The following is a 27,714-nucleotide window of genomic DNA, read 5'->3' as shown; positions in this document are numbered from 1 at the left end:
TATGAATTTCGTAACAATATACTTCCTGTGCGATCAAAGCTATAAAGGCCAAATACATATAGATATAAAAAGTGATTTTAAAACCAAATTATTATACAAATTAGTAAACAATAGCTTAAATAGTATAAGTCTGTCATCCGGTATAAACCCTCTATCATTGTATATTACTTGCATTTACAAATGTTATTTTATTAGTATGGATAGATACAGCACTAATATGTAATAACAATATTCATCTTGGTATGAAACGGAAACTAAACATAACTGCAATAAAAGTCATGTATGTTATTAAATAGGGTATTATTACAAAGTAAAACACAATTGAAGACACAAATAAATAAATTATTTTCCAAAATAAAGCCTCTGATTTTATATCCCATAGTTAAACTTCCTATGAAGTTTGAGTTAACCAGCAAGTTTACTTAAGACGTAAAATATCCAGGGATCAGCAAACGGTTTGGAGCCTGCCTACACTGTTAGTCGAGTCAGCAGAGAAACAAAGGCAACAAAGAATACAACACACACACTGGAGGTAGCCATGACAGTCCAGATGTCTTTGAGCTTGCTTGTCTCTGGATGGCTGCCGTATTGTCCCCTTCTAGAAACACATAAATGAAAAATTTATTCAGCAATTAATTTGGATTTTCTTTCATCTCCTTAACTTTTAAACACTTAACTCATATTTTTGTAAGTCGATAAATATAAAATCAAATATCTGTATGCAAGCTGGTATGGGGTATGTTAACTCCAAGCCGTGTTGACCTCTTTAAAGATTTTGTAAGAAATATGCCTGTAATATATTCTTTTTACGATTTCTAGATACATCAAAGTATTACAGCTACTGAAAATTACGATATTGGTGGTTTACAATTTGAAAACTTCACTAATAATCGTGTAATGTAACAAATGTTATGTATTCTACTGCTTAGTTCAAATAAAATTATGGACTAAACAATATACATGAAATACAATTGTTGTCCACTGATTATAAGAATGTCCATACCCTAAAGATAAGTTTATTTGTTGTAGCATGTTTAAATGCATTTTAAAATAGTAACTGCACTCTATGCTCCTAAGTTAAGTTACGATGAATAGGAATGTTTAGTTTTTTGCATAATACAAGTTCATCAGAAAAAGTAACAAATAAAAAACATAGGACATTTATATAATTAATTTTATGATTATATCAATCTTAGGTGTGGTCTGTCTTTCACATTTTTCATCTTTACGTAATTTCTTTTTTCGCATATATTTTTATTTACTCAATATTATAATAATCCACTACAATACTTTTTTCAATTTATGATATAATTTTCAAGAAAACGTGGTAAAAAAATAGTAATTATTAAAACAGTCAATAAAGTGTTTAATAAAATAGATTTTTAAATATTAACATTATGAAAAGATGACAACATTCTAACCTTCGTGCATATATATAATTTCAATGGTTCAACAATTGTTTTATTTTTATGTAATTAATTATAAACTTTCTTTTCATTTAATTTTGTTCTTACTAAGCCTCGACCTTTTTTCACCCAGACTAATGTATTGTGTACAGACAGTGTAGTTATGCGATCCATCGGTGACCATTGATAACATAGTTTAGTTCATCGCCATGTAGTTACAGAACTTATGCTAACCACAGCACCGCTGTCGGTCTATATTTAATTATATTTGTCTATGTTCATACCTTTAGACACAAAGACGTAGATAGTGTCCTCCTCGGTGTTGGGAGCTCTGCACGTGTAGTTGCCAGAGTCTCCGTGTGTAGCTCTGCTGACGACCAACCTACTATGTGTCTTGGGACCGGGTTCAGTGCTGACTGTGACACCACCTCTCACTGTGTCGTAATTAATCATCCTCTCATTGTGGTACCAGAACACATACTGCGGTGGCGTGGGACTCTGAAAAGATAAATTGATACTTTAGGGGTTAAACAAAGATTTATGAAGGTGAGTTAACAAACATTTTACTTTTCAAATACTTACAGTAATGGTGTTGGTACCTTTAAAGGGAAATTATTGTTTAAGGAAATGTAGCCATTTTACTCTAGTGCTTGTACAGAAAGTTTAAACTTTATTTTTTTTTTACAAGTTGAATAATACAATTTCTAAATTGCGTAACTAATGTGATTTTACTTAAAGAAAAAAAAATGTTTGATATAACCATTATATGCTATTTAAGTGCTTAAACAGGGGGTTATACTTGATTCTTAACAATCTCACAATCAGGTTATTCAAAATAGAGTAATTAAACAGTTTAGTTTGAAAATAAATATCGCAGTTAAATATTCATATAGGCTAACTAGGGGGAAATAATTCCTTTGAAGAATTTTTTTCTTGTACTGGCAATATTGCACTGTACCCGTTATAGACAGTGTCCCCTTAACAAAGCTTTTTGAGTGGATTCTATATATTTCGTGGACTTAAGTATACTAAACATGAGCTCTTGAATATAACAATTTTGGGACTGATGACAGAATGATACTGTTAATCACACTAGTCAATATAGTGTTTCGGGGCTATTACTAGGAATTTTAACACGTCTTTATGACTAAAACCAGACAAATCTTGACGAATCATTAGATAATAACTAACGTGAACATGGTTTCTTCTAAAGCTCTTTGACAATTACTCACGTTTTCAATGATACAGACGAGACTTATTGTGCTGCCCTCTCCGATGTGGTACTCGCCACTCCCAATAATATAAGCTGATGGGATCACTACATGAAGATTGTAGTAGTGAGAGATAATACCTTTGCCTGTTGCTACCTGGAAGAAAACAGTTTCGTCAACACAAAAGTTACTTTAAATATACAAAGATGGCATACATGTGTTACTTTAATGCACATGATTTTTTTGTAACTTTGTGGTGTCTAGAATTTATATTGAAACAGAGCATTAGATCTAGCACTGTAGAAAGTTAGTGTTCACTGTATAAACAATGGATGTGCAAATTAGGTTTCACTGTATAAAGATCAATGATTTGTAATTACATTTATCTTATTGTATTTTATAATTTAATTACATTGTTTCTGATGTCTAAGCTTTCCAGTGTTATTACACACAGCTTTAGTAAAAAGTTTTTAAAACCTGTATTATATACCTAATATAAATGTTTACAAATAAAACTTGCCTTTTTGGTACCACTGAACTACACTTGAGATCCTATTTTAATGAATTTTGCTTCGAGGATACCATTCCCTGGTGTATGAAGTATTTTTTTTTTTTGTTTATTTGTATACATTCTAATTTTTAATGGTGATTTTTTTGATAAACAAAAACGGAAAATTCAGATTTATTTTACAAAAGTCGTTTAAACAGTTTTGATTTAGGTGTAGTGTGTTATGGCGGTTTTATTTGTTAACTTAAATGGTTTGATATCAAATGCTGTAAAAAAATTTAAGCAGTTTGAATTTTAAATTTCTTGTGATTTTATCCACACAATAGTAGCCTATATTTACTTCCACCATTTATTCACTGTTGACACGCTATTATTTGGGAGAATGTATGGGTCAGTTTGCTGTTACCATCTAATTAATTCAGTATTACACAACTTCTATAATATAATATAATTTACATGTTTGTATTGACTGGTTGTATTTCTTTACTTGTATTTGTTTCATGCTCATGTATTTATCATGCATTTCCTGTTATTAAATATATCCATACAGAGGGTATCCAATATAAGTTAAAGGAGTTCTGTCATGGAAAGATGATACATCATATCACAAAAGCGTGGGACACATCGTTTAAGATAATATATGTTTAAAAATTTTAACTTTTTCTATGAGTAAGCCAAGTAAAACTTTAGACCTTATCAATGTCAAAAGGAGGAATCTATATAAAACGTAGTAGTTAAATCCTTTACCTGGCATTCGTAGGTACCGTTGTCCCTTTTCTGGACAAACTTGATTTGCAAGTCCCAGTTGTCAGAGTGGTCAGAGTGCAACACTTGGAACCGCTCGTCATTGGTAAAGGTAGTAGTTCCTGACGAGAGAATGTGCCAATCCCTTCTCCGTACCCAAGATACTTCCTACATACACAAAAACGATGTAATACATAGTTTTATTTACTCTAGGATAGTACACAACAACGGAAAATAGTATAAGATATTTAAAAACTATTAAACTTAATATTTTAAGACTAAAAATGACTAATGCTTTGGCGAAATACAAATCACTGAGTACCCTACGTGCTACTTACAAGTAATGCACGCATTAAGGGGGGGGGGGGTTCTCACTCTTGAGAGTTCGAAAATACAATAGGGTTACGTCAAAATATAATACAGGCCTACACAACTCAAACGGTGTCCAGTAATATTTTTAAACAGCAGAATAAAATAACACGGCTGAAATAAAGTAAATGAGAAAATTGTGTTACTGCAAAACTATATTAAGGTAGGAAGCGAGCTGATCTAGCTGAAGAGCTTGGAACTTTGGTCCTCAAGTTCTTAGATTTTAATCCCGTTAATCATTGAAGGATTTTATCTAGATGATAGAGTCACGACCACCTTAAGGTAAAGACTGAAATAATAAGGAAAGTGTTTCCGCACTAAAAGCTAGCAAACAACTTGGCCAGAGTACAACATTTTGTGTACGTTTTTAAATTTTCAGTATGATAGTTTAGGAAATTGTATGGTTTATATATATGTGCTATCTAATAAGGTTTATAAGCTAATATCATAATTTAAAAAAGGTATGAGCCATGACCTTGCAAAATGGTGTATTTGAACACCTTAAGCTATTTTGTCTACAAATAGTAAAGTGCTGGTATTTTTTTATTTTTTTAAAGAACGATACATTTTTTTCCATACTGCAGCGAAAACAACCATTTTAATGCATGCGTTGCGGGTCTAAAGTAGCATTCTTACTTTCTAGGGAGTAAAAAATCATTTTTAGTCTCTAGGAAGTAGTTATAAATTTTGATTGGGACAATCGTATTGATCGAAATTATTTATTAATTTACGAGGATTTATTAGATAAGAAGTTAGCGTATTGCTGTCGATCGCTCGACATACTAATGGTATAATGTACTGTAACACAATCGCAATAGACGAATTGATTGAATCATTTAAGCTGACAGCTGTTTGTTTGCATTAGTAAAATTGAAAACGTAAGACATTTAAAGAGGTTATCTTTTCATAAAAGTTGTTTCATTTTCTATCTTAGTTTGTTAACTAATGATGCAATAAGACAAAAAATATATTTCACCACACAGGAAAAAGTGTCTTTTTCACCTCTATCGTAAAACTTGACCTCGGGTCAAAAAGAGTCACTTTAGGCCCTTGTGAGGAAATATACTATTATACGCCTCTGTACAAAAATCCTAGAATCATTATAATGTTACAATGAAACTTAACTTAATGTTGGCAATATTATTGGTTAAGCATATACAAATTGTGTCATTTATTTTCAGTCTACATGCTTTTTAATCCATACATTTTTCAGATACATCTTTAAAAAAGTGTATCTACAATATTAAGTTTATTTATCAAATCTAAATTTATTTAATTTGTATTTGTTTTCTATCTAAATGTTTTCAGTAAGTAGCTTGAAAAGATGTTCTGAAAAAAGAAATCCTTGTTATACCGATTCAGAGAAAATGCATCCATACAAAACTACAGTAAACAAACAAACGTCAGTTTGGAGAAACTCTTTATTTTATGGCATTTCATCAAGTGAATCTGCAACTAAATTCTCAAAAGAGTTAAGAGTTATTTCACGAATCGCACGTTTGAAGCTCGTTTATTTCAGCTCTCCTTTTACTAGGATCTAGAATTACCTTTGTTACGGATAAAGTAAGTACTTACATCATTACTTTCATTGAGTTTATTCCTTTAATTCAACTCGCATAGTTCAGTTGTAGTAATTTTTAAATATTTATATTGTGTACTCTAGCAAGTAGATTTAAAATACCCATATAGCCAACAACAAGTATAGTACTTAATAATATTATTTGAACTAGTGATGTTTCTTATAAACACAATTATTAAGTAATCCAGCAAAAAATTTAATGTTATCTCAATGGGAAATCTACATTGAAAATTACTATTAAATAAAATTTATTTCGATTCATGGTTTGCCTACAACGTTTTTACTCCTTAATAGAGCATATTTTGTTCAGAATTTAAATACCTCTAATCTTTCATATTACATTGATATTAAAAATGTGTTTAAATTTTCTTAGTGCCTTATAATTTACGAATACATGATAAAATATTAGGACGTAATACTTTTTATTATTTAAATTTGTTAAGGCTAGCATAAAATATGTTTATTAAAATTAATATTTAACTACTAATAAAATACCAATACTTGAAAATTTTTAATAAATAGATACAATTATGAATATAAACATAAAGTGTCATTAAAATTTGGCTAAAGTTTAAGTTTTTATAGTAATTGATATTTTAAAGGTTAGTTTATTATTTGTTAAACTGTTTTCTAAACTAAAAAAAATCCTTTAAAAGAATTATTGTAAAAAAAAATTAAAATTATATTCAAATTAACTAAATTGTTATTGTGGTATTTATCTGAAATTAGTTATGACAAAACCAGCATTTGTTCCAACTTGTTCTAATTAAGTTCTCAACCTAATGATTTGACCTCTTTCTTATTGGATTGATTTCTCATTGCATATATTTTCAAGCAGATTGATATTAGGTATTATTAATGAATAGACCTACAGAGTGGTCAGGGATGTTCTTGATCTGGCAATTGAGGAATGCCGTATCACCAAGCTGTGTAGACACATTGGTGATTTGACCGTTGTCGAACACCGGAAGGTCGAACGACGTGAGCCGAGGGGGCGTAGTCCTAGGCGAGGGGGGTTTCAAGGGAAGCCAAGGGGCACGAGTAGTTGACCCCGTCACTGGCTCCTCTATTTGGACACCTGGGAGCTCCTCTAGGGGATAAAAATAGGATGAGGCGGATTATAGCATTGGAATTTCAAACATGCAGGGCATGATTCATCATTATAAGATTATATGTACAAACATATTGTAATTTTTTTAAAATACTTTTTTATAAAAAAATATTAGTTCGTAGAATTTGCTGATACTCAATGTATGTACACTACCTTTGTAACCCTATACACAAAACCACAAGGATATTTATTTTTTTGCTTCAGAATGATGCATACATATGGCTTTGATCCTTAAATATGCGTATCGCGAGTTCAGGATTTCTTGGATTCTCTAAAGTTTCATGGTTCTTAAGGTATTCTCACTTCAGTATTCACAGTCAGGTCACATTTTAGGGTTAGCAAATATTTACATTATATATTGGTTAACGTTAAATCTTACAATTGCGTTTTTGAAACGGAAACGTAATTTATTCTGATTAACTAATTGCAGTTATTGGGTTGAAATTGAAAGTGTTTTGCTGCGTACATTAATCCACCTAAACTCGACTTTCTCACATACCTAATAACCGATCAACTAGCTGGGTTGGTGGCATGTGAAGTATTTATTTATGAAAGGCAACTGTTAAAAATACATTTATTATTATGGAAGCATAAGAGGATTTGCCACTAAAAATAGGTAAAAATCATGAAAAATTTATATTTTTTAAATTTATTTGTACATTGGACCCTATTACATTCAAAAAGTATGATATAATCCATGTTTGAATGTTATTATATGTTTTAACCAGCGGGTTTCACTCTTGACGATAGCTAAAAGATCAAAGAACACCTTCTTATTCAAACGTGGTTTTCCGCAACATTGAAATTTCACGTTTTTCAAGACAAAATTTTATATATCTTGAGAGCCACTAAATGTACATTGTTGAAATTTTTACTACTTATTGTAGACAATATTAGGAAAATATTTAGGTAAAATTAGGTATCTAAGATGATTAGGTACTGAAAATAATTTGTTTGAACTAATTCTTTTTTCTAAAGGAAGATTATATTTAATGTGTCACAGCAAAAAAGGTATCTGAGATATTACTAAAAATCCACCTAAATATTAAGTTTAGATGACTGTCTTAAAAAAAAACAAACACAAAATTTATCAAAATCCATAAAGAAATCTCTTCAGAATATAGATTTTTAAAAACTCTTACAAATTGACAAAAAAAAACCTCTATTATATTTTTTTACCACCTATAATTTATATTTAAAAGTAAACCAAAAATTTTCTATTTTTTGTTAAATTACACCCTACTAGAAAAAAAATAGTTTGACGACTTTCCTCATTAAATAAAATAATCACCCTTTTTAGTGGTGAATCCCCTTAATGCAGATTAGTTCACATAATTAGAACATTATTTGAACAACAGTTTAAAATCACTCCACGACCAATGTCATATATAAATTATCTACTTATCCAAGCGAATTATTTCAGTAAATCCAGTCTTATTCACATTCAATACAAATGGAAGCTAAATGTAAACGATTCCAATTTTAGGGTTGGTGTTTTGATATACATTTATTAGCAAGAATGTGAGTGTGAAAAACAAACAGTATTAAAATATCAGGGTCGGTGAAAGATGGGAGACAAAAAATACTAGGCATGAACTAAAATCTCAATATGATCAAAGGAAATCTCTTAAAAATGTGACCAAGTTTAGAATAGAAATACTTATTCAATCTATTAGATATAGTTGTAGTTAAAATGAAAATATTCTTTGTTGGAATGGAAAAGGTCCCAACAAGTACTTTGCCATGAAACGTTTTGTAAAACACAGCAGAACAACAGACAAAAGAACTATGACTACTGAATCACAACTAAACGAAAAAGAAAATAGAACAATTGCGCTAGAACAAAATACATAAATATACTCACTTTAATATTATTTCATATGCTTTTAAACCAATAAATCAGTTCATAAATATTTCCAACACAATATGTTATTATATTTTGATTACAAGCGAATCTAAATAAGAGATATAGGAAATGATTATATCAGAAGGCCGGAAACTCAAAATAAACTTACCAAGGAACTTTGAGTGGTCAAAGTCCTCATATTTGCTCAGATCTGATTCGTTGTAAGACCAAAATCCGCTCAAATCAGGGACAGGGTGGATGATTGCAGCGCTACTCCCTGCGGTGGCGTTTACTGCAACTACTCGTCCCTGCCCTGCACAATATAGATTGGTTTATAAATAATGTTGGCACAGTTCCCTGATAATTATTGTGCTTTGGTAAAAATGTACACATACAGCATAATTTTCCAAATGTTTCAGAAATCGGTTATAATCTGTAAGTAATTCTTTTTAAATATCGGTATGCAAGAAAAATAATATATTATTGCCACCAATTTATGCATGAAAAAAGTATTATACTGTTTGTTTACAATCTATTTAAAAAGCACAGATCCTTTGTGTACCACAATAATCTAAAAAAAAGTTTAACGTGCTTTTTTAATAAATGCATGTTTAAAGACTCATAAATGTAGCAAAATATGTATTAGCAACGTAATTTATTCTCGAATGTAAGACTTTATAACACATATCCAAGGATCGTTATACTTCAGTCTGTTACATAGATTATCTTTATAATCTTATACATTATTACAAGATGTATAAAACTATGTTCCTAAATAATAAATTGTAGATAGTGCTACAACGCTGCAATAAATGATCGATACATTTGAGCCTATCCTGCTTTGTTTTTTTTTTTTGTTTTTTATCTCCACATGAATAATGCAATATTTTGATTATTAAAGGTGTTTTAACAAAATAAAGGAGCTTAGCCAGGGCCTCGCTCTTCTTGATTAAAAATTCCATTATTATATTACATTCTCTCTCTGGCTACATCTCTACCTCTAATTTTATTTTTGCTGCAGTGTATTGCAATACTGTAATGTTATGCTAATAATACATCGCGTTTGCTGTATAAGTTAAAAATATATTCATTTACCTTACAATTGTATTCATTGTACTCGCATTGAAGCTGTGCAAATATTATTCACAAAAATGAAACTAATAATTAATCACTTAACATTTTTTACACATAAAGTTTTACTGTAGAAATGTAAATAAAAATAAAATGTATAACTCCATCAAATTCTATTTGGCTATATACATATTTCATATCAAATTAATTTTGCTTATATTTTTCGTAGTGATATTTAAAGGTTATTGTTTATCATGAAAAGACAAATAAAGGGCATTGCTATATCTGTGATGACGACAACACTGTTTGTTATATACCTGCTAACGAGAGCTGGGCTGTGATCAGCATCGCTATTGTGGTGACAGAGTGTAAATACAGCAACAGCTGATTAGGTCGGGTCAGCATCTGGAACAATCTACATATTAAATCAGCTGACATTGTTGATACAGATGAACTCAGTAGTTAGTGTCGCGTAGCGGTAATTACTGTCCAACATGTCCAATACGTTTATTTTGATCTTAATAGTGTAAAAATAATTTCTAAATGTATAAAAAATAGCCAGTTCAGGTGAATAAATGGTTTTGCAACTACTGTATCATTATTTCACAGCCTTAAGTAGAAGGACTTGTACGATAAATAAAAAGAATAAACATTTACCGTAGGAAATAAAATTTTTTGCGTTTAAAATAAACTAGTTTGGCAAATAAAAAAAATAATAGGTGCTAGTTACCTTTTTAAAAGTCAAGATTTCTCCGTTATTTGTGCTATGACCCTTTACAAATTGTACATTTCTATAAAGTGAATTAAATTTCCATACTTTTTGACTTTTGTAACTTTTTTATAAATCATACGGTTTTTGAGTTATAACGCTTAAAAAGATTTTAATGGCTGCTATTTTGAAATTATACAAAGTAGAAACTTGATGTTTGGCAAAGGAATGGTTCCTATTAGTCACACATACTAAGTTTTAAGTTGGTACCTCAAGTAGTTGCAAAGTTATGGGAAGCTATGTAAAAAATATATACACCGACAGACGGAAAACGAAGGGGGATAGGGCATATGTTTATATGATATTTATTGTTTGCTTTCACCTAAGGAACATGATCATTGAGTTTCGGGAGGGAGTTTCAAAACACCCTGTATTAATAAAGAAAATAAAAAAAGTTATTATATTTCGAACTCCTATATACATTTTTACATAACCCTTAACACTTAACAATAAGCCCAAGTTAATTATTAACAAGGTGATATATTAAATCAGTGTGTGATCAACTTAGCTAATCGGCTAGTAACCGCATAAGTAAATTAAACAAAGTTGTTAATCTGTACGAGAACTACGAGAAAATAAGCTAATAATTAATTGAATTTTCGAAATACAAAGTAAAGTTTTGTAACGCAGCGCCTTTTTAAAGTAGGTACCTAATAATAGAAGAAAAAAGAAGGATAAGCAATAATTTTATTAGTATACACTTTCAAATAGATTTATTATTTTCATAAAATTGGTCATTATTTAATATACTGCTATCTTTATTCCCCTAAAATATCAAGAAAGGGGACTTTCTTTTCTGCTAAACACAGTTTGGTTTGAGCGTGACTTTACCTCGTCAGGAGGTAAGATTTAGTAGTGTGTAAATTACACAGCTGGTGATTCCGAGACCCTTCTCACTACTGACGCTATCTGCTGCGGTTCTGCCTTGCTTGCCACATTTAGGTAGGGTGGATTTAAAATAATCAAATTGTGGTTTTGATATTTTACGATACAATTTTTTTTTTAATAACTAATGATCAATTTATTTTTACCATAAAATTAGACTTTTTTCATAAACATTTTACTAAATAATTTGAGAAAGAATAAGATGTATAAACATAAAAATTTAAATTCATTTACGAAGATCGAAAAATTTTCTAAAAATATTCCACCTTCGTGTGTATTGTAATTTGTAATTAGGTAACTATGCAATTTTTAGTCCGTATAAAAGGTTTCTTGCATAGTTACATGCAACATAAACATCAACATTTTAATTATGCAAGCATAATATTAATCAATACTCGTTTACCTATTGCTCGAAATCGAGCTATTGAAAAATTTTTATAGTTTTTCACCACGCAACGTGGTCAAGTGTACGATGATAAATAAGTTTACAGTTAATGGTTAGTATAATGATGTTGTGCAATATTTTAATAAATTAAAGATTACGACCCTTTACTACAGCAGTATTATGTACCAAAAATGCTCAAAAAGTCTGTTAACCATTTAAATTTGCGTGAAATGTTTCGAGGTTTAAATAAACCTTTTTTTGCTGTGTGGTTGTTATAAAATCCTGTTTTAATTGCAATTGATATTAGTTTATTGATAATAGATTCTTGTAACAGTAAAATACGTTGAATGCGTTAAGATTATACTTTTAACTATAACAATATTATTACCACAAGTGATGCAACTATAATTATTCTATTAAAGTACTTATGGTGTAGAAATAGTTTTTACTTGTGTATTTGTCTCTCTCTTGATGTGTTTATACCAATCCAGTTGGATTGGAGACGTATACAAATGTTGTCACAACACGATAACTCGGGCAAAAAATGTGAACTAATGTATATAAAATAACCACTGTCAATCACCCTTAAACGTCCTTGGTGGATCTTGTAAAAGCTACAATTTATTAGCCTCTAAAAAACGTCAATTTTAACCAAAGTGTTCACTCAATATGCTTTGTTTACGTATCCATAATAAGTTTGTTCTTTTATTCTTGCACACAGTTTGTTTAACACAATCGAAGAGAATGTGATTAAACTCAGTTTTACCCTTGATTTTTTATGAGATATTCCTACAGTGATTTCAATAATGGCAACAATAATGCTGTTGTACGTCATTTTAACGTGTACAGAAGGAGTAAAACTACTGTTTTAAAATGCTTTTACATACATGCAAACTAAACTAAACGACAACGCAACTCGAACTCAATATTTTAAAAGTATCATCAGGACATTTCACTCCATTTCATAACATGTGTGAAAATCACATAAGGCCCATCAAAGATCCATCAATACAAGGTATTTTCTCTTTAATCTGTTATTTGCTAGTAAAATTTGTTGTTCCGCATATTGTTAAAAGTTGTGGAGCATAGTTTGAGACATAAAGGAAGCTGTGTCCTAGCACCGGGATTAACTACACAATAGAGAAGTTTTATACTGCCTTTGTTAATGGAGTTGAGCCTAGAAACCACTATTTTTTTATGACAGGAACGGGCGAGTTTAATGTTGGATGTAAAACGCGATCATTAAATGAAATCTCCGTACCAATAGAGCATTATTAGTATATTTACTTAGCTTTTTGCCACAATCATGTTCCTAAGCATGTTACTGCGCTAATTGTGGTTTTAAGTTTCAGTGGGTCTATACACTTAGATTTATTTATATAAATCGCATTTTATAATATAATACTACCATTTCTTTAACTAGGCTCCGGCCCGTGTTATTGTTTGCTTTACCTTACGTCAAGCTTATCCTAGAGGTTGCTGTATTATCACTTATTTGGTACCAATATGCGGGATTTGAAGACAGGCTTAAGTCTACCGATCTATCGATAACCTCACTTCCCGAAGTTATTACACTAAAGTTATAATTCTTACAGTTACAAAAAGTATAATTTGATCATTATATGGTAAAATTAATACCATCTCTATGATCTAGGATACCTGTGTCTTTATAATTAGATCTAAGGAGTCTAAAACACACTGAGAGACTTTGCAATGACTGCAGCAAGTAATTTGATCACGAAAATAGATATTGGTGAGTTTTGTAATGATGATCAGGGTTTGACGACAAAATTCGTACTTTCACGGGCCAGATATGTCTGTCTTGAGTTGTCCATTCCTTTAAAAATTACTTTTTCAATTCCCCAACAAAATTGAGTTTTTAAATACTAAATACTTTTTGAAACGTGTTCTTGAAATTTTGACTTTTCTACCCATATGTCTTTCACGTGCGTAAATTGTATACATGGGTCGATATGTACGTATCTTGGAAAAAAGAAGAAGAAAAAAAACAGTTGGATGGATGGAAAACAGGATCAGTAGATTATACGTCAAACAAAGTAAACCTTAACTAATGTTTTTCTAAATCACTGATGAAAAGTAAACGAAGCAATAATAAATACACTTTTGAATCGTAACGTAAAACATCGTCTATATCAAAAATTGAAAACACCTACAGTCTAGTCATATTTGAAAAATTACCTAAAAAAACTCTTATAAGTGTGAAACTTGGTACGTATTTTTAATTTTACTTCCGGAATAACATACTAAAAGTCCTCGAAAAAAACTTGTGCTACGGCCACCATCTTGGAAAATGGCGTCCAAAAACCAGTTTTTCCCCGATTACTTAAAAACTATTCATCATATAAAAAACATTGAATGTAGAAAATGTTTGCCAAAGAAAGAGCTATAACTTTTGTATAGGGAATATTTCGATATAATTAGCCATAAAATGCAATATTTAGAAAATAAATTTGAAAATTCGTAAAAAAATATTAACTGCCATTAAAAAGGTCTTAAATAAATTATTTAAAAATTTGTTTCATTATTTGAATTTAAAAATTGGAATGTTCTGAACTTTTTCATACCAGAAACACAACTTCCTCTTTCAATTTATATTTTCTGTGAAATTTTAAATGTCGTAGCAAGACTACCATAATAAACTAGCATAATAATAATAACGCGGAAACTCTTGGCAAGCAGTAGAACTCCAGTCTGATAATAAATAAGGTTGGGGCAATTATGTAACAGGACACAATGATAAATAATTGTTTGCAATAAAAAATAATTAATTGTATTAAAGGGGTTTGATTTTTGTTACATATACAATATTAACCTATTTCCACTGATTTAAAGATTGTTATTTAAAATAATGACGGGATTTTTAATGCCATTTTTTGGGTACTAATCAAGGTAACTAAACGTTTTATACGTCAAATTGAAGCTAAAATAACTAAGTTTTATTTCCGTTGTAGCAAGGGAGGAAAATTTGGCCTTTGCATGCGCAAAACAGGTGCGCGGTGGTAGGCCGCTATTGTGACTCATACGCTTGACGCCAGTCTCCACTACGACGGTTTACGGCACAACAGAAGACACAGATTGCAATCTGTGTTTCGCATAACTTATATCTATTGCTAAATTAAACTGAATTTAAATCTACTTGATATTAAAGAAACTTGAAGCTGGTTTAATGAGTTTCGTGGCACCGAAGTTTTTGAAAAGACATTCACCTGGCCGGCTAAAAAACAAGCGATAAAATAGTCGAAGAAATCCTACAATTCTGCATCAGCAGCCCGAAAAAAATCGATTGCCCGACGAAGTCTTCAGTTGAACAAACCTAAATTGGTCACTTGATGATGTTATCTATAAAAGATAGAGTTGTTGTGCCGTAAAAGATTGAGTAAGACATTGGATAAAACCGCCGATCGCTCAAGCGTACAGACTTTGCCAGTTTTACGCTCATTAAAGATTGATGAAAATCTGAATTTTATCAAATCATTCCGAACTGTATCAAATAATGGGGGAAAAAAAACTTTTTTTCTTTTCCCTTCAATTTGACGTTTAAATAATTTAATTAATCTTTATTGAATAGTCCCCGAGCAACGACCGTTTGAAATCCCGGCATTCTTAATTAATGTCATTAATGTCTTAATGCTTTGGTAAATTTCAATATCCATTTACTAAGCTAATTGCCAATGCATAGGTGTTTTTGCGAGGGCTTTTGTTGTGTTATTCCAGTAGGTAAATAAAACATATATACCAAATCCCATCCTTTTACCATAATGAACTCAGTATGGGATTATTATGGTATTCTATCAACGAAAGCAGCAGCAGTGTACCATTTAAAATGTCACAGCAAATATAAATGGAAAGGAAAAGTTATGTTAATGGTATGAAACTGTTCAGGAAATTCTAATTTTTAAATACAAATAATAAACTAAATTGTTTAATAGTAAACTTAAAACTTTTTTTTAAATTGCAATTAATGTTTTTTTACGAATTTTCTAATTTACTTTTTAAATATTGCATTTTATGGCTAAACGGTTAATTATATCGAAATATTCCTTATACAAAATTTGTAGCTCTTTCTTTGGCGAATATTTATTACATTTGATGTTTTTTTATAGGATGAATATTTTTTGAGTAATCAGGGGAAAAACTGGTTTTGGACGCCATTTTCCAAGATGGCGGCCGTAGCACAAGTCTTTTTTCGAGGACTTTTGGTATGTTATTCCGGAAGTAAAACTCAATATACGTACCAAGTTTCACACTTATAATGGTTTTTTTTTAGGTAATGGAGAAATTTTGATTTAAAATTACCACACTACTAATGTTTCATGACAAAATGATAAATATAGGGTCTCCTAAGTCTTTCGAGCAATCACCTTTGACGAACATTCAGAAAAAAAAATAACGTCTTTGTACAACAATTTGCAGTCAACTAAGTATTGAATTAATTTTATATGCTATGAGTATCTGTTGTTTCACTGACCAAATTCATGCATGTACAAAACAGTATTAAATAAATGTATCAGAAACCTTCGTAGCACATTTAAGAAATATTTGAGAACTTACACATAACTGTAACTTTAAGTAGTAGGAAATGTATTAGAAACAGTGCTTTCATTACAAAATTAGTCCTAATCATTTAAACAAAATTGAAAAAAAAAATACATAAGGACAATTGTTTTTAACAATTCCATAGCATCAGAAACATCTGACAAAGTTAGGTGGTCATTATTAGTGACATAGTCACCTGACTGCGATCTCTACGTCGTTAGAAGTTAGATAACTTTTAAGTCAGCTACGTTCCAAGTATTTCAGTAAATTTCCATTTGAATGAAGCGTATCGAAGTCAGGAACTACTGATTTGATCAACATTGGATTTTTCAGGAATCCCATGAGTTTAAAATAAGTAATGGGATACGTTTTTGTAACCTATTACTTTTAACAGTATACTTCATATTAAATAAGCAATATTTTCCTTTAAAGTAATGGGTTAGTACTAGTTATTGTTTGACTATATTAATTTTTATCATGATGACTAAATATATTATATGCTATATGTTTTATACATTTTAGCGAATTTCCCATATATGGAATAAGCTATTACTGTAGTACTCGTGGTAAGACCTGGACCCGGGACCTATTTACTTTCTGTTTTAAAATCCCTACAGACCAAATCCACCATTCGTTCAAATTCAGGTTGTAATCATATAACTTTGACTACTCTAAAACGCCAACTGTGGCTTTGACAGAAGGGAATGTCGTGAAACTGAACAAAGCCTGTTTTGAATACTGCATAGTGAAATACCGTGCATTCCTTCAGCAATGAGGCAATTGTAAAAATGTTCATTTACGGTGATTTCTGCGTATTCTATTGTTTGGTGACACAATCAGCTAAACATTTTCTATTGACAATGTGCATGTAATAACTTTTTTTAATTAGGATCGAGTTTCATTAATTAAAAGAAATAATTGTCAATGCTTGGTAAAAACCCAAGCTAAAAATCACATTAGATTTTTTGTTTGTCTCTCGAATCAAAAACATTTTCGTCTACAAAGTATAACATTTATCCAAATTCTTTTGCCATTCTTGCTTTTCATTCGGTTCGGATAATTTTCCTATTGCATCTTTTACATTTGTTTCTTGTACTTAATAATATATTTACTTACTACTTACTTCATAATATTTACTTAATAATATTTGTATTCTATACGTCAGTTACAGTAAAATCATAACATCTAAAGATATCTAAAATTAGGGGACTATAAACTGCATTTGGATTTTCTTATTAGAATAAACCGATCCAAACGAAATGGTGGATTCACCGGATGAAAATTTACATGATTAGTGCATTACCCTCTAAAGCAATGCAAACCAAAACAATGTAAGTAAACCCTCGTGCAAGGAACGACCATTTTGTAACATCTTTTTATTGGGGCGTCTAGAAGCTGCACTATCTATTCTATGCCTTTTTCAGTCCCAATGTGAATAAACCTTTTGGAAAGATTGACTAGATTTATTTATTATCTTCAGGTTTAAAATATTAAATCCTTTGTAAAAGCACTTGTTAAGCGGGGACTTAAGACTGCTTTGATTTATTATGTCTGGAACGTTTAAGTCTTGGCTCTTGCAGCTTACCTAGTTTGAATGCCTGATTCAGGCCTACATTGTGGATATTTCTTTGTTGTGCACCCCATGTCACACACAGCACAATATCACGTTTTAACCATGTAAATACTTCATTGTAAATTTTATAGAAAATATAATATGGTCCAGCTTTCGTAAAGAGATTTTAACGACTTTTAATATACTATATATATTTATTTTTTAAACCCTTAACGAATGTACATGTATGGGGATATACAAAAGTTTTATTGGATTCCAATCCAAGCGGATTGTGAATAATTCTAATTATGTTATGTCAAAGTAGATTACGTTATTCGAAATATATATTTTTGAAAGTGCACTGGCTTTAAACATTGCATACATTCTGATTTGGTGACATAATATATTACTCAGTGTATTTAAATACAACCCTTGTTAAGAGATTGTACATACATAAAAACGATAAATGAAATATAGGCTACGGGTATTTGATTAAGAGTTTTTATTGATGTTACAAAATCGACTATTTGCCATAAAAACAAATAAAATTGATCTGCTACTATATTCATTAAGTTCAATAGTTGTCCGTTGATTTTTCATAATTTCCTAAAATAAAAATAAATATAATTCCTTGTTTATATCAGATGATGTAAAAGAGGAAATAAAATACTAGTTAGTCTATACCATGCTATAGTCTATCTGTGTGTTCCTATTTGAATACTATCAACGGTTACATGGATATTATTTAGAACACGTAAAGAGATTGAGTTATGACACCAAGATGTGATTTCAGTTTGGCGATAGATATTGGCAAGCTTCCCGATGACGTGAGTTAGGATTTCAGTGCCAAATGTCAGAGTTTGACAACAGAAATCGCCTTTTCACGAGTCGTTTGTGTCCTACTCAAGTGTGGGGACTCTTCCAGTCCATCCTTAAATTTTTTCGACGGAAGTATTATTTTTACAAAAATCTGTCTAAATTTTACATAGTCGTCGTTATTCATTGCCTATTAATTTACCTAGCACGGAAGCAATAATACATTACTAGAGACAAACAGAGACAAAAACAAATGACACAACGAATTCGACATTAGAATTTAGAGGTTAAGGTAATTCCTTTTAATAACTTGCTACTTAATACTGTAGATATTAAATCCATGGTTTCAGCGTGAAAAATAATATCATCACTAAACATATGATAAAACATAATTATTATGTATCTACATGGACATTATGGTTCTGTAACATTCAGAGTCAGTTTTATTACATTGCGTGATAGCTAGGTATCTGAATGTATGTATAGCTTGCATCCATAATATCTGTTATCCATCCATCTCAAAAGATTATGTTTCTTAATATCTATAAAATAAAATATTATATCCCCTTATATGGGAAAAATCTTATGATTGCTAATTTAGATAATTTTAATGCAAACAGAACTGCATATGCATGAATACGCAATAGTTCCTAGAAGAAATACGTATTATTTTCACAAGCAATATCAATAAGTATAATAATTACAGTTTGAACTGTGGAAATAGGCATGTTTGACCTTTAAACTCAATGATCATTACCATTTAAAAGTTGTATATTAGTTAATAGTTAACTTTTGTTCCTTTTCAATAAAATAAATAAAGAAATCACAATCCTTATTCGATTTCGAATTCAACTCATAATTAATTGTATAAAAACAACATATACTATTTTTTGCAGCACATAACCAAAGTAAACACCATGAAATCGAGATAACAAAGTTAAACGTAGGTGGAACAGTAATTATCAGATACTTTACAAATAAAAATTCACGTTATATGTAAAAAATCAGAAAAATCTTAGGTTACCTATGTTAATATTGTTGCAAATATAATTTTTAATATTATTGCTAAAATATTAGATTTTACAAGTTTACTTAGGGCATACTTAATTATACACATACCTTTTGCACACAACTTCACTAAATGCGTTCTGTAATTAATGAGTGCAGTTTATGAAAAAATTATTAATTTTATGTTCAACGCAATATTTCTCCCCTTAGGCTGACATCACATGTCACATATTGCATATCATTTTAAAGCTAGAAATGTGGAGATGTATTTGACATTTTTGAACACGATTTGATCAAACATTTTCTTAAGCGAGTTGTAGCACCCTGTTTATAGATTTTTTTCAAAATTTCTTATTTAAGAAGAATTTATAAACTTTTGAATGGGTTAAGCTGTACCATATTATACGGGCCCAGATATAAAACTCAATGAAGATTCTAAAAATGCAATTGAAAATATCATTATGTAGGTTAAAAGTTGAGTAATATGAGATTTTATTAGGCGATGTCAAGAAATTTGTAAAAATCTAAAAATGGCTGTTGCCGGAAGTAGGAGTGAGATATAACCATCCAAATTGCGTATTTTTATCGCAATTTGCTTGCTTAATAATGCCTTAAAACATTTGACACTGACTACCAAACAGCCTGTATGTTGTGGACTTAAGCTAGATCAGCTGCCTACACAGCTTATATATGACTTCTTCGCTTTTACATATCTGCTTTAGAGTAGAATCAATATAATCAAGTATTAGAATTAGGTCGTAAAATTGATTATAAACAGCTAACGAACAATTCTGTACAATTTAAAAGACAAGTTGGACCCATATCACAGATTTTAATATAAGATATGTTTTTTTGATGGAATTTAAATATGTCTTCTTGTATAAGTCAGTGTTTGGAACAGTCTATTAGCCAAGCGTAAAAACGATTCCGTTAAACAAAAGTTTAAGATAATTTTTTATTGAACTTGCTTATTGTTTATTTGACAGTCTAAAATTAATAATAGATACATTTATCCCTATATGATGTAACGTGGCACATTGATACCATTATAAGTTTTAACCATTTCATTGTGCAAACTACAACTCTAACAAATGTGAGTGGCACTAGAAAGTTTGATTACTGTCTAAAGCCTACTTGGAATTTTGCTCATTGCAATGCTTCACAAATAAGTAGATTGTTAAATGTTTGTTTGCAATGCTTTCTGCGCATTCAATTTGTGTGATTAGCCCACTGCTTTGTTATTCCTAGGCTTCATTGTTTATCAAAAGTTTGCGTTAGCTTGAGTTTTATTAATTTATAAATACCTTTTAATGTTTCCGCAAAATATCCCTGCCCACTGGACAGGGGACAGAACTGTAAATATTAATCAAATAGTTAAAACCCCGTTTTAAGTCTTCTGTGACACACAATTAACACATTTTTCTTAATTCAACAAGCTGGCATTAGCAAAAAGAAAAATTTAAAAAAAAAACGTCAGGATAAAATGATTCTCTGCTAGTTATATCAAATTCCGAATAACCTCTTTGGTCATGGGGAAGGGAAATCCGAAACAAGGCATGATTATTTAATCAATGAATAGTCTCTGAAGCTTAAAGTGTAAAATTCTTTGTAAAACAGCTTGTCAAACGGAACCACTTTGATGTATTATGTCTGGAACGGTTAAGAGCCGCCTCTTGAAGATCACTTAGTTTGTATGAGCATTTCAGGCTTACGTTGTAGTTTATTGTTGTTGGCAGTTTGTTGTTGTACGGTATCACTTTCTTAGATAAGTGTATTTAGGATATAGGCTTGTTCTAAGAAACATTAGAATGAAAATATATTTGGAATATGTGAGACATCATATTAGATACTGTACCAGTAACCCAATGATTACTGTTCTCTACATTCAACTTGCTATCTTAATGAATTCATAATGAATTTTGTATGCCAAACTTATATTGTAATGTCTTAAAACTAAATTAATTACACCAGCCTTAAATAATGAAAGTTTTAGTAATAGTTTGGAATTGAGATGATTTTAAGAAAATATTAAGGTCATCTATGCCCGATACTTTGTAAATACCTACGAATAATGTGTGAACGTGTATAAAATGAAATATTGCCAAAAATATATAAAGTCGTATAGAAATCAATGACAAACACGTACGGGAGATTTAAAGTATCAGCAAATTTGAGAGAGATACATTTAAAAAAATTATTTCAGCTGTCAACTTCTAATATTTTGGCACTGCCTACTGAATCCCGTCATCGCAGTGTTGCCAATATCAATCGCTAAGCTGAAATCACTATATGGCATAAATCAACATGTAATACTTTCATATAAGACTCTAACAATTGTTTTTTCAAATATTATAATAACAAAAAATTATATTGTTGTAGTAGAAATAGTAAATAAATAGAAAAATTCACTTTTTGATATTGAGAATTACTTACCTTACTTCTAATCGTACAGAAAGTAAGTAATATAAACGGAACTAGTTTGTAGTAATAATATACTACATAAATTACCCAATTTCTTATTGGGTGGTTTTATGGTGAAAAAAAACTGTCTCCATGAAATTAGTTTGGCCATAAAATGATATTCCAAGAGTACTTTTTTAATTCTTATCTAATAACAAAAACTGTATTAAACTATTCTATATATATACACAAAATAGATAAACAAAATACATCAAAGCAATTCCAAGCCCCTGCTTAGAAGATTGTTTCACAATGGTGTTACACTTTCAGTCCAATGGATTATTCTATTTTGCCCCTCTCAAGACAATCAGTTATCACCCACTGACAATGTTCTAATCTATTAATTTTGTCCTTTCAGTTGAAATTTATTTTTAACTTTACGTTGGTCACAGACAAATGAAACATAAGATAAGTGCGGGATCTGCCTATGATGTGTTACAGTATAAACACTTTATGTGCTGACCCCCACTACTACCTGTACCCCTAGAGAAGGGGGGGGGGGATTGTCGCAAACTTTCGAAAGTAGAATATCATACAATAAGTAAACTCGAGTGCAAATGATAAAAATCGTTTGTTTAACATTGTAGAGTGGCTATAACACACCACTGTAACACAATGTAATGCAAAGAATGGTTTGGAAACAACCATTTAGCAACCTACCTATTTGCGTGAAATTATTAATCATTTCATTGTGTAATTTTCAAAACGATCTTTACTCGGGTTGATCATAATATGTGCCCTTTTAACAAATCACTGTTCAATTTACAGTAAACTCAACTACATATGGATAAAGACTTTATTTGAAAACTTATACAATAATACATTTTATGTAGGTAAACGGTTATATTTTTCTACTCTTTTCCACTTTTTTTCGACTTAAGCCTGTTTATTCGTAAACTGATGGTAATTACAGAAGCCATCTAGAGCAGTTCATGTTTATAAATGGAATTTTGTTTTTCCTAGCTGGTCATCAGCACCAGTCATCTAGTTGTTTATGCTTCAACAACTAATTTTCCATTACTTCTTTTTGTCTTTCCAGAAGTTCTAATGTTCTTACTGAGCTTTGTTATCATCAAAAGTAAAGCTTCAAGTATAAAACCAGTGTAAAATGTAGGGCTTCGTTTCTTATAATGAATTATTTAAGAGCTTTAAAGGTTGAAAACAATGCAGCTGATAGTTTCCTATTATCCTTTTCTTGGGTAAAAATCAAGATAAACTTATCGTTGTATAGTAAATAAGTAATTAATACATTTTCGTAACACCTTTCAATCATAATTTCTTACTGAAATACGTGTTTAGCCTTTTGCGGTAAAATCGTGGTACATGTTAAATGAGTAAATGTTGTACAAAGTACTGATTGCAACAAAAGTTGATGTTTATACATATGTTCGATACGTTGATTAGTTAATTGGGTGGTTGTGGTAAGTGGTTTGAAATGAACTTTGTACAATGCGGGTCATACTTTAAATCAATAGCAACTATTCAGTAGCAGTAAATTGTGCACATGCATTATCGCTACTTTTAAACCATCACAAATAATTAATCATTTATTGTTTCATTAATCTATTATCGAATAAACTGCAGCTGGAATTTTATTTTTGTATTTACAATGTCTACTCAAGTAGCACTTAATATGGAAGACTCATTTTATTATGACCAAATCGTTAAAAATAGGCTTCGTTGGATATCTTTAAAAAGGGCTTAATTTCTTCAAATACGTTAAAATTTCTCCTTCAACTAGGAAAAATTCCCTTTTTCCTGCGAACTATTTATTCATCAAAAGTATCATTACTTAAAAACTAAAAATGTCTCAGATTGAAACAATTTTTAAAATTAAGACCTCTAAGTTCTTTCAAACTATTAAACTATACCATTTATCTTCCTCTTTGAAGAATTATTAAAAAGCTATAAGTATCAAATTAACATAATTTATGGAAACCAATAACTAAATGGAAAATGGTTTACATAAATTTCATCTGGAAAGTCTGTGATCAGTGCAAGTATTTAATCTATTGGTCCAGTAATTGATTTGGTGAATAGGGGAGCTAATGCCACTGGGGTCTTAATGGATCATTTAGAGTCCTTTTCCAGTGTCCCCCTTTTCCTTTCTGTGTCCCATTCCAAGTAAGTGGAAATCTTGTTTTATTGGGTATCGAGGAATGGATTTAAATGGGTTGAACTCATATTTAAATATAGAAATCAGTTGGTATAGTAGGTGAAAAGAAACAATAATCTCAATTTAACGTCTTCACTTCAAAGCGTTAAGTATGGAGTAACAAAAATGAGTATGGAGTATATGACAACTACGACAAGCTCCAACTCCGTTCAGCATTTCACGACCACCGAACAAGGCAGCACGAGCTACTGGATGTGCCTAGGGTTAGGCTTGTAAGATCGCAAAGGAGTTCCAATACAGTGGTAATACAAATTTTTAATAAGCTACCTCATTCAATCAAGCGTCTTAGGCGTAAACTTTTTACGAAGAAGCTCGTCCCTCTCCTTAAGTCAAGAGCATACTACTCACTAAAGTATTTTTTTAGGATACATTTCCTGAATTTTCTGACTAAACCGCAAATCCACATGCCAAAGTTTTTGTAAATATGTATGTTTCTATCTTCTTGAATCAGTTGTATTTTGTGTATTGAAATTCTGACGCCATCAATCCCTTATTGGGTAAAAGATGAAGACATTGTAATAAGGTAATAACAAAAGGATAATAGAAAAAACAGGCGACCATAAAGCAAGGAGCCACTTAATATAACGAATTGCCATGGCCATACAGAAAGGAAATGCCGCCAGCATAATTGGTTCCACACCCACAAACGATATTTTATTTGTAAAATTAATGTAAGAATTAAATTTGGTCTATTAATAAAAAAAAACTGGTAAAAAAAAAATAAAAAAAGATCAATTCGATGGCCACTGTTGTTTATATCCAGTGTAAAGGGTTTGCTACATATGGTAAGTGATGCAAAAGTCTATCTGTAAGCTATTATACTTTAATACTTTTTATTGAAATAGCAACCGTACAAAGTATGTAGACACAGCCGTTATTTAATTGCCCATACATCTAATGGAAACTAAAGGGCCTACAGTTTATAGTGGGATCCGAAACACATGTTTGCCTTGGTATAACGAATTTGTCTAATTATCAGGATAGTAGATCAGGATAGTAGTGCGGATAGTGTTAGTACTCACTAGTGTATATGTTAATACACACCAGGTAATCGCATCCACAGTGCATGCCTATAAATATCCACAATTCGTGACCTACTAGTAGCTGGATTACAGGACGACGCCACCGCCCCAGTCAAATTGACCTAATATGTTTTTTTCTGATAACACCCACATTATAATTCAATCTATAGAACGTAATAAACTTCTACACATCAACAATTTAAATCTCTTATAAACATAAAAATAACAAATACCTATATTTCTCTACACAACAAAATAGGAAAAAACTCTAATTATTATCTTAAAAGCAGGGAAAACAACTATATATAGAAGTAAAGCAGTATTCCAAATTCTCAGGACGTTATATATAAATGCCCCATAAGTATATAGGACAAACAATTTAACTGAAACGCCCATATTGAGGCCTTAATCTGTAAAATTTATTCAACAACCCTCACAAAAAAAATATTTGTCTTATTTGAGGTAGTTTTTGTCAGGAGCAAACTTATGTTAAAGTCCTTAAAGAAAAATAATCGATTCAAAAACATCCATTACGAATTATTTTTAAGTCTTATTAGATCGGTTCTGTTAAAAAAAATCTGTTTTAAATCTGGACAGTCTCAATGGATTTGATAAACATGTTTATAATGGATATCATTAAAAAAAAATATATATATATCTAAAAATATGATACTTTGAGTGCATGACATAACTATGAGACAAATCACAGATATAAACTAATTTTTTCCAGCTATAACCTAAATGGTTTTTTTAAAATCCCTCATATCCTGGGTAATTGTCTTATATTTAGTTACCATAAAATCTCCAATCAAATAACCCAAAGGTCTACAAACCATTTGAGAAAAAGTTGAACAAGATTAAGAATCTGGTTTAAATCATTTGGTTGATTCTTTTTGAGTGGGCTGATTTGTTTCGTTTCCATATTGATTGTTTTGGATATTTTAGTTATAAATATAAAATTGAATGACGCCAATATATGCAGCATTTTGTTCTTCATATGCTACAAAAGTGATTTTCATTAAGACTTATATTTTGCATATAACGCACCTTTAAGATTGACCAAACTCTAAAGGTATATTCTTGGATTAATTTAACTCAACATCTTTCTCTAGCATATTTCTTGATCTATCAAATTTTTTTGTAAGGTTTTTATACTTAATTTTTTATGGTTGTTTAGGAAATTAAAAAATTTGCTAGCTTTAAGCCAAACAAAATTTTAAAACGTGTTTCTATTTCAACATTTAGGATTTTCTACACAAAGCCTTTAAACTTTTGAAAAAGGCCCTTTATCCATAACTAAAAAAATTTAAAAAGAAGCATTGCCTCAATATATTTATAATTGGAAACATCCCTACTGTTGTAGGTAGAAGACAAATCCTAAATTTATCTAACATTCCTTTTAACTCCCTATAATCGTACTACAGTGGAAGTATACAGCTAAAAGTTATATCTTAATTTTAAGTACCTTTTCTGTTGTAGGTTTATCCAAATGGACTGCACAATGCTATCTAAACATGGTATGAAACAGTTCCGCACGACCAGTTCAACGAAATATCCACCGGGGCTGAGACTGGTTGCTGAGGGACCCGTCCTCGCGGATCGTCACAACGCGACTGTGCTGGTACCGAGGGTGTAAGGGTGTAAGCGCATGAGTAAACCCCCTTCCCCCACCCATCACTACCTAGGAGGGTTGGAAACTCACCCGAGTATCGACACTATTAGAGAATAGTAGTGGAGAACCCTAGAAACTAGCTAACGTGTTGTTTATCGAAACATAACTTAAGAAGGTATAACCGATAACTTTACTTTTAATTATAATTCACTCCAAATGAATACAACATCTAGTTAAGTAAACTCATTAATAAAACATTGAAATTTCTACATTTTATACTGGATATATCATATTAGAGTACTTGTTTGTGAGATGTATTTTAATGTCATGCCAATGACTGTTACCCTTACTTTATTAATCAACAAAACATTCCATCACTGTACCTAGACTACACCGTCTTTTAACAGTATATTAAAGATCTTTAGAATCAACCTATATAGTTTAGTAAAAAATCACACTGATGATAAATCTTTCCCTTACCTTATAACTAAACAAATAAACAAAATTATTTTACAGTATTTTACTTATTTAATGCGTCCGTCAACAACCACGCATGGTTGCGGTAAACAATTATTTTCAATATTTTTTCGCAAATTGGCTATTTTTTTAAAGTTATGGAACAATCTC

The 27,714-nt window shown here is 30.7% G+C and overlaps 1 protein-coding gene across 1 annotated transcript; it reads right to left on the bottom strand.

The window, feature by feature from the left end:
• Positions 1–141: 141 nt before the first annotated feature.
• Positions 142–27,073, bottom strand: LOC128997019 (hemicentin-1-like). Its single transcript, XM_054422597.1, has 8 exons — positions 26,941–27,073; positions 10,163–10,250; positions 8,944–9,087; positions 6,690–6,907; positions 3,873–4,037; positions 2,639–2,773; positions 1,691–1,904; positions 142–598 (listed from the first exon to the last, which is right to left on the bottom strand). The coding sequence occupies exons 2-8, from the start codon at positions 10,248–10,250 to the stop codon at positions 486–488; spliced, it is 1,077 nt and encodes a 358-aa protein (XP_054278572.1). The 5' UTR covers positions 26,941–27,073; the 3' UTR covers positions 142–485.
• Positions 27,074–27,714: the final 641 nt, after the last annotated feature.

The sequence above is a fragment of the Macrosteles quadrilineatus genome, unplaced genomic scaffold (assembly GCF_028750875.1).
Source record: "Macrosteles quadrilineatus isolate MER2022 unplaced genomic scaffold, UCM_ALF_1.0 Scaffold_6__1_contigs__length_79288215, whole genome shotgun sequence".
NCBI lineage: Eukaryota > Metazoa > Arthropoda > Insecta > Hemiptera > Cicadellidae > Macrosteles > Macrosteles quadrilineatus.
This window is presented reverse-complemented; position numbering and strand designations above follow the sequence as displayed.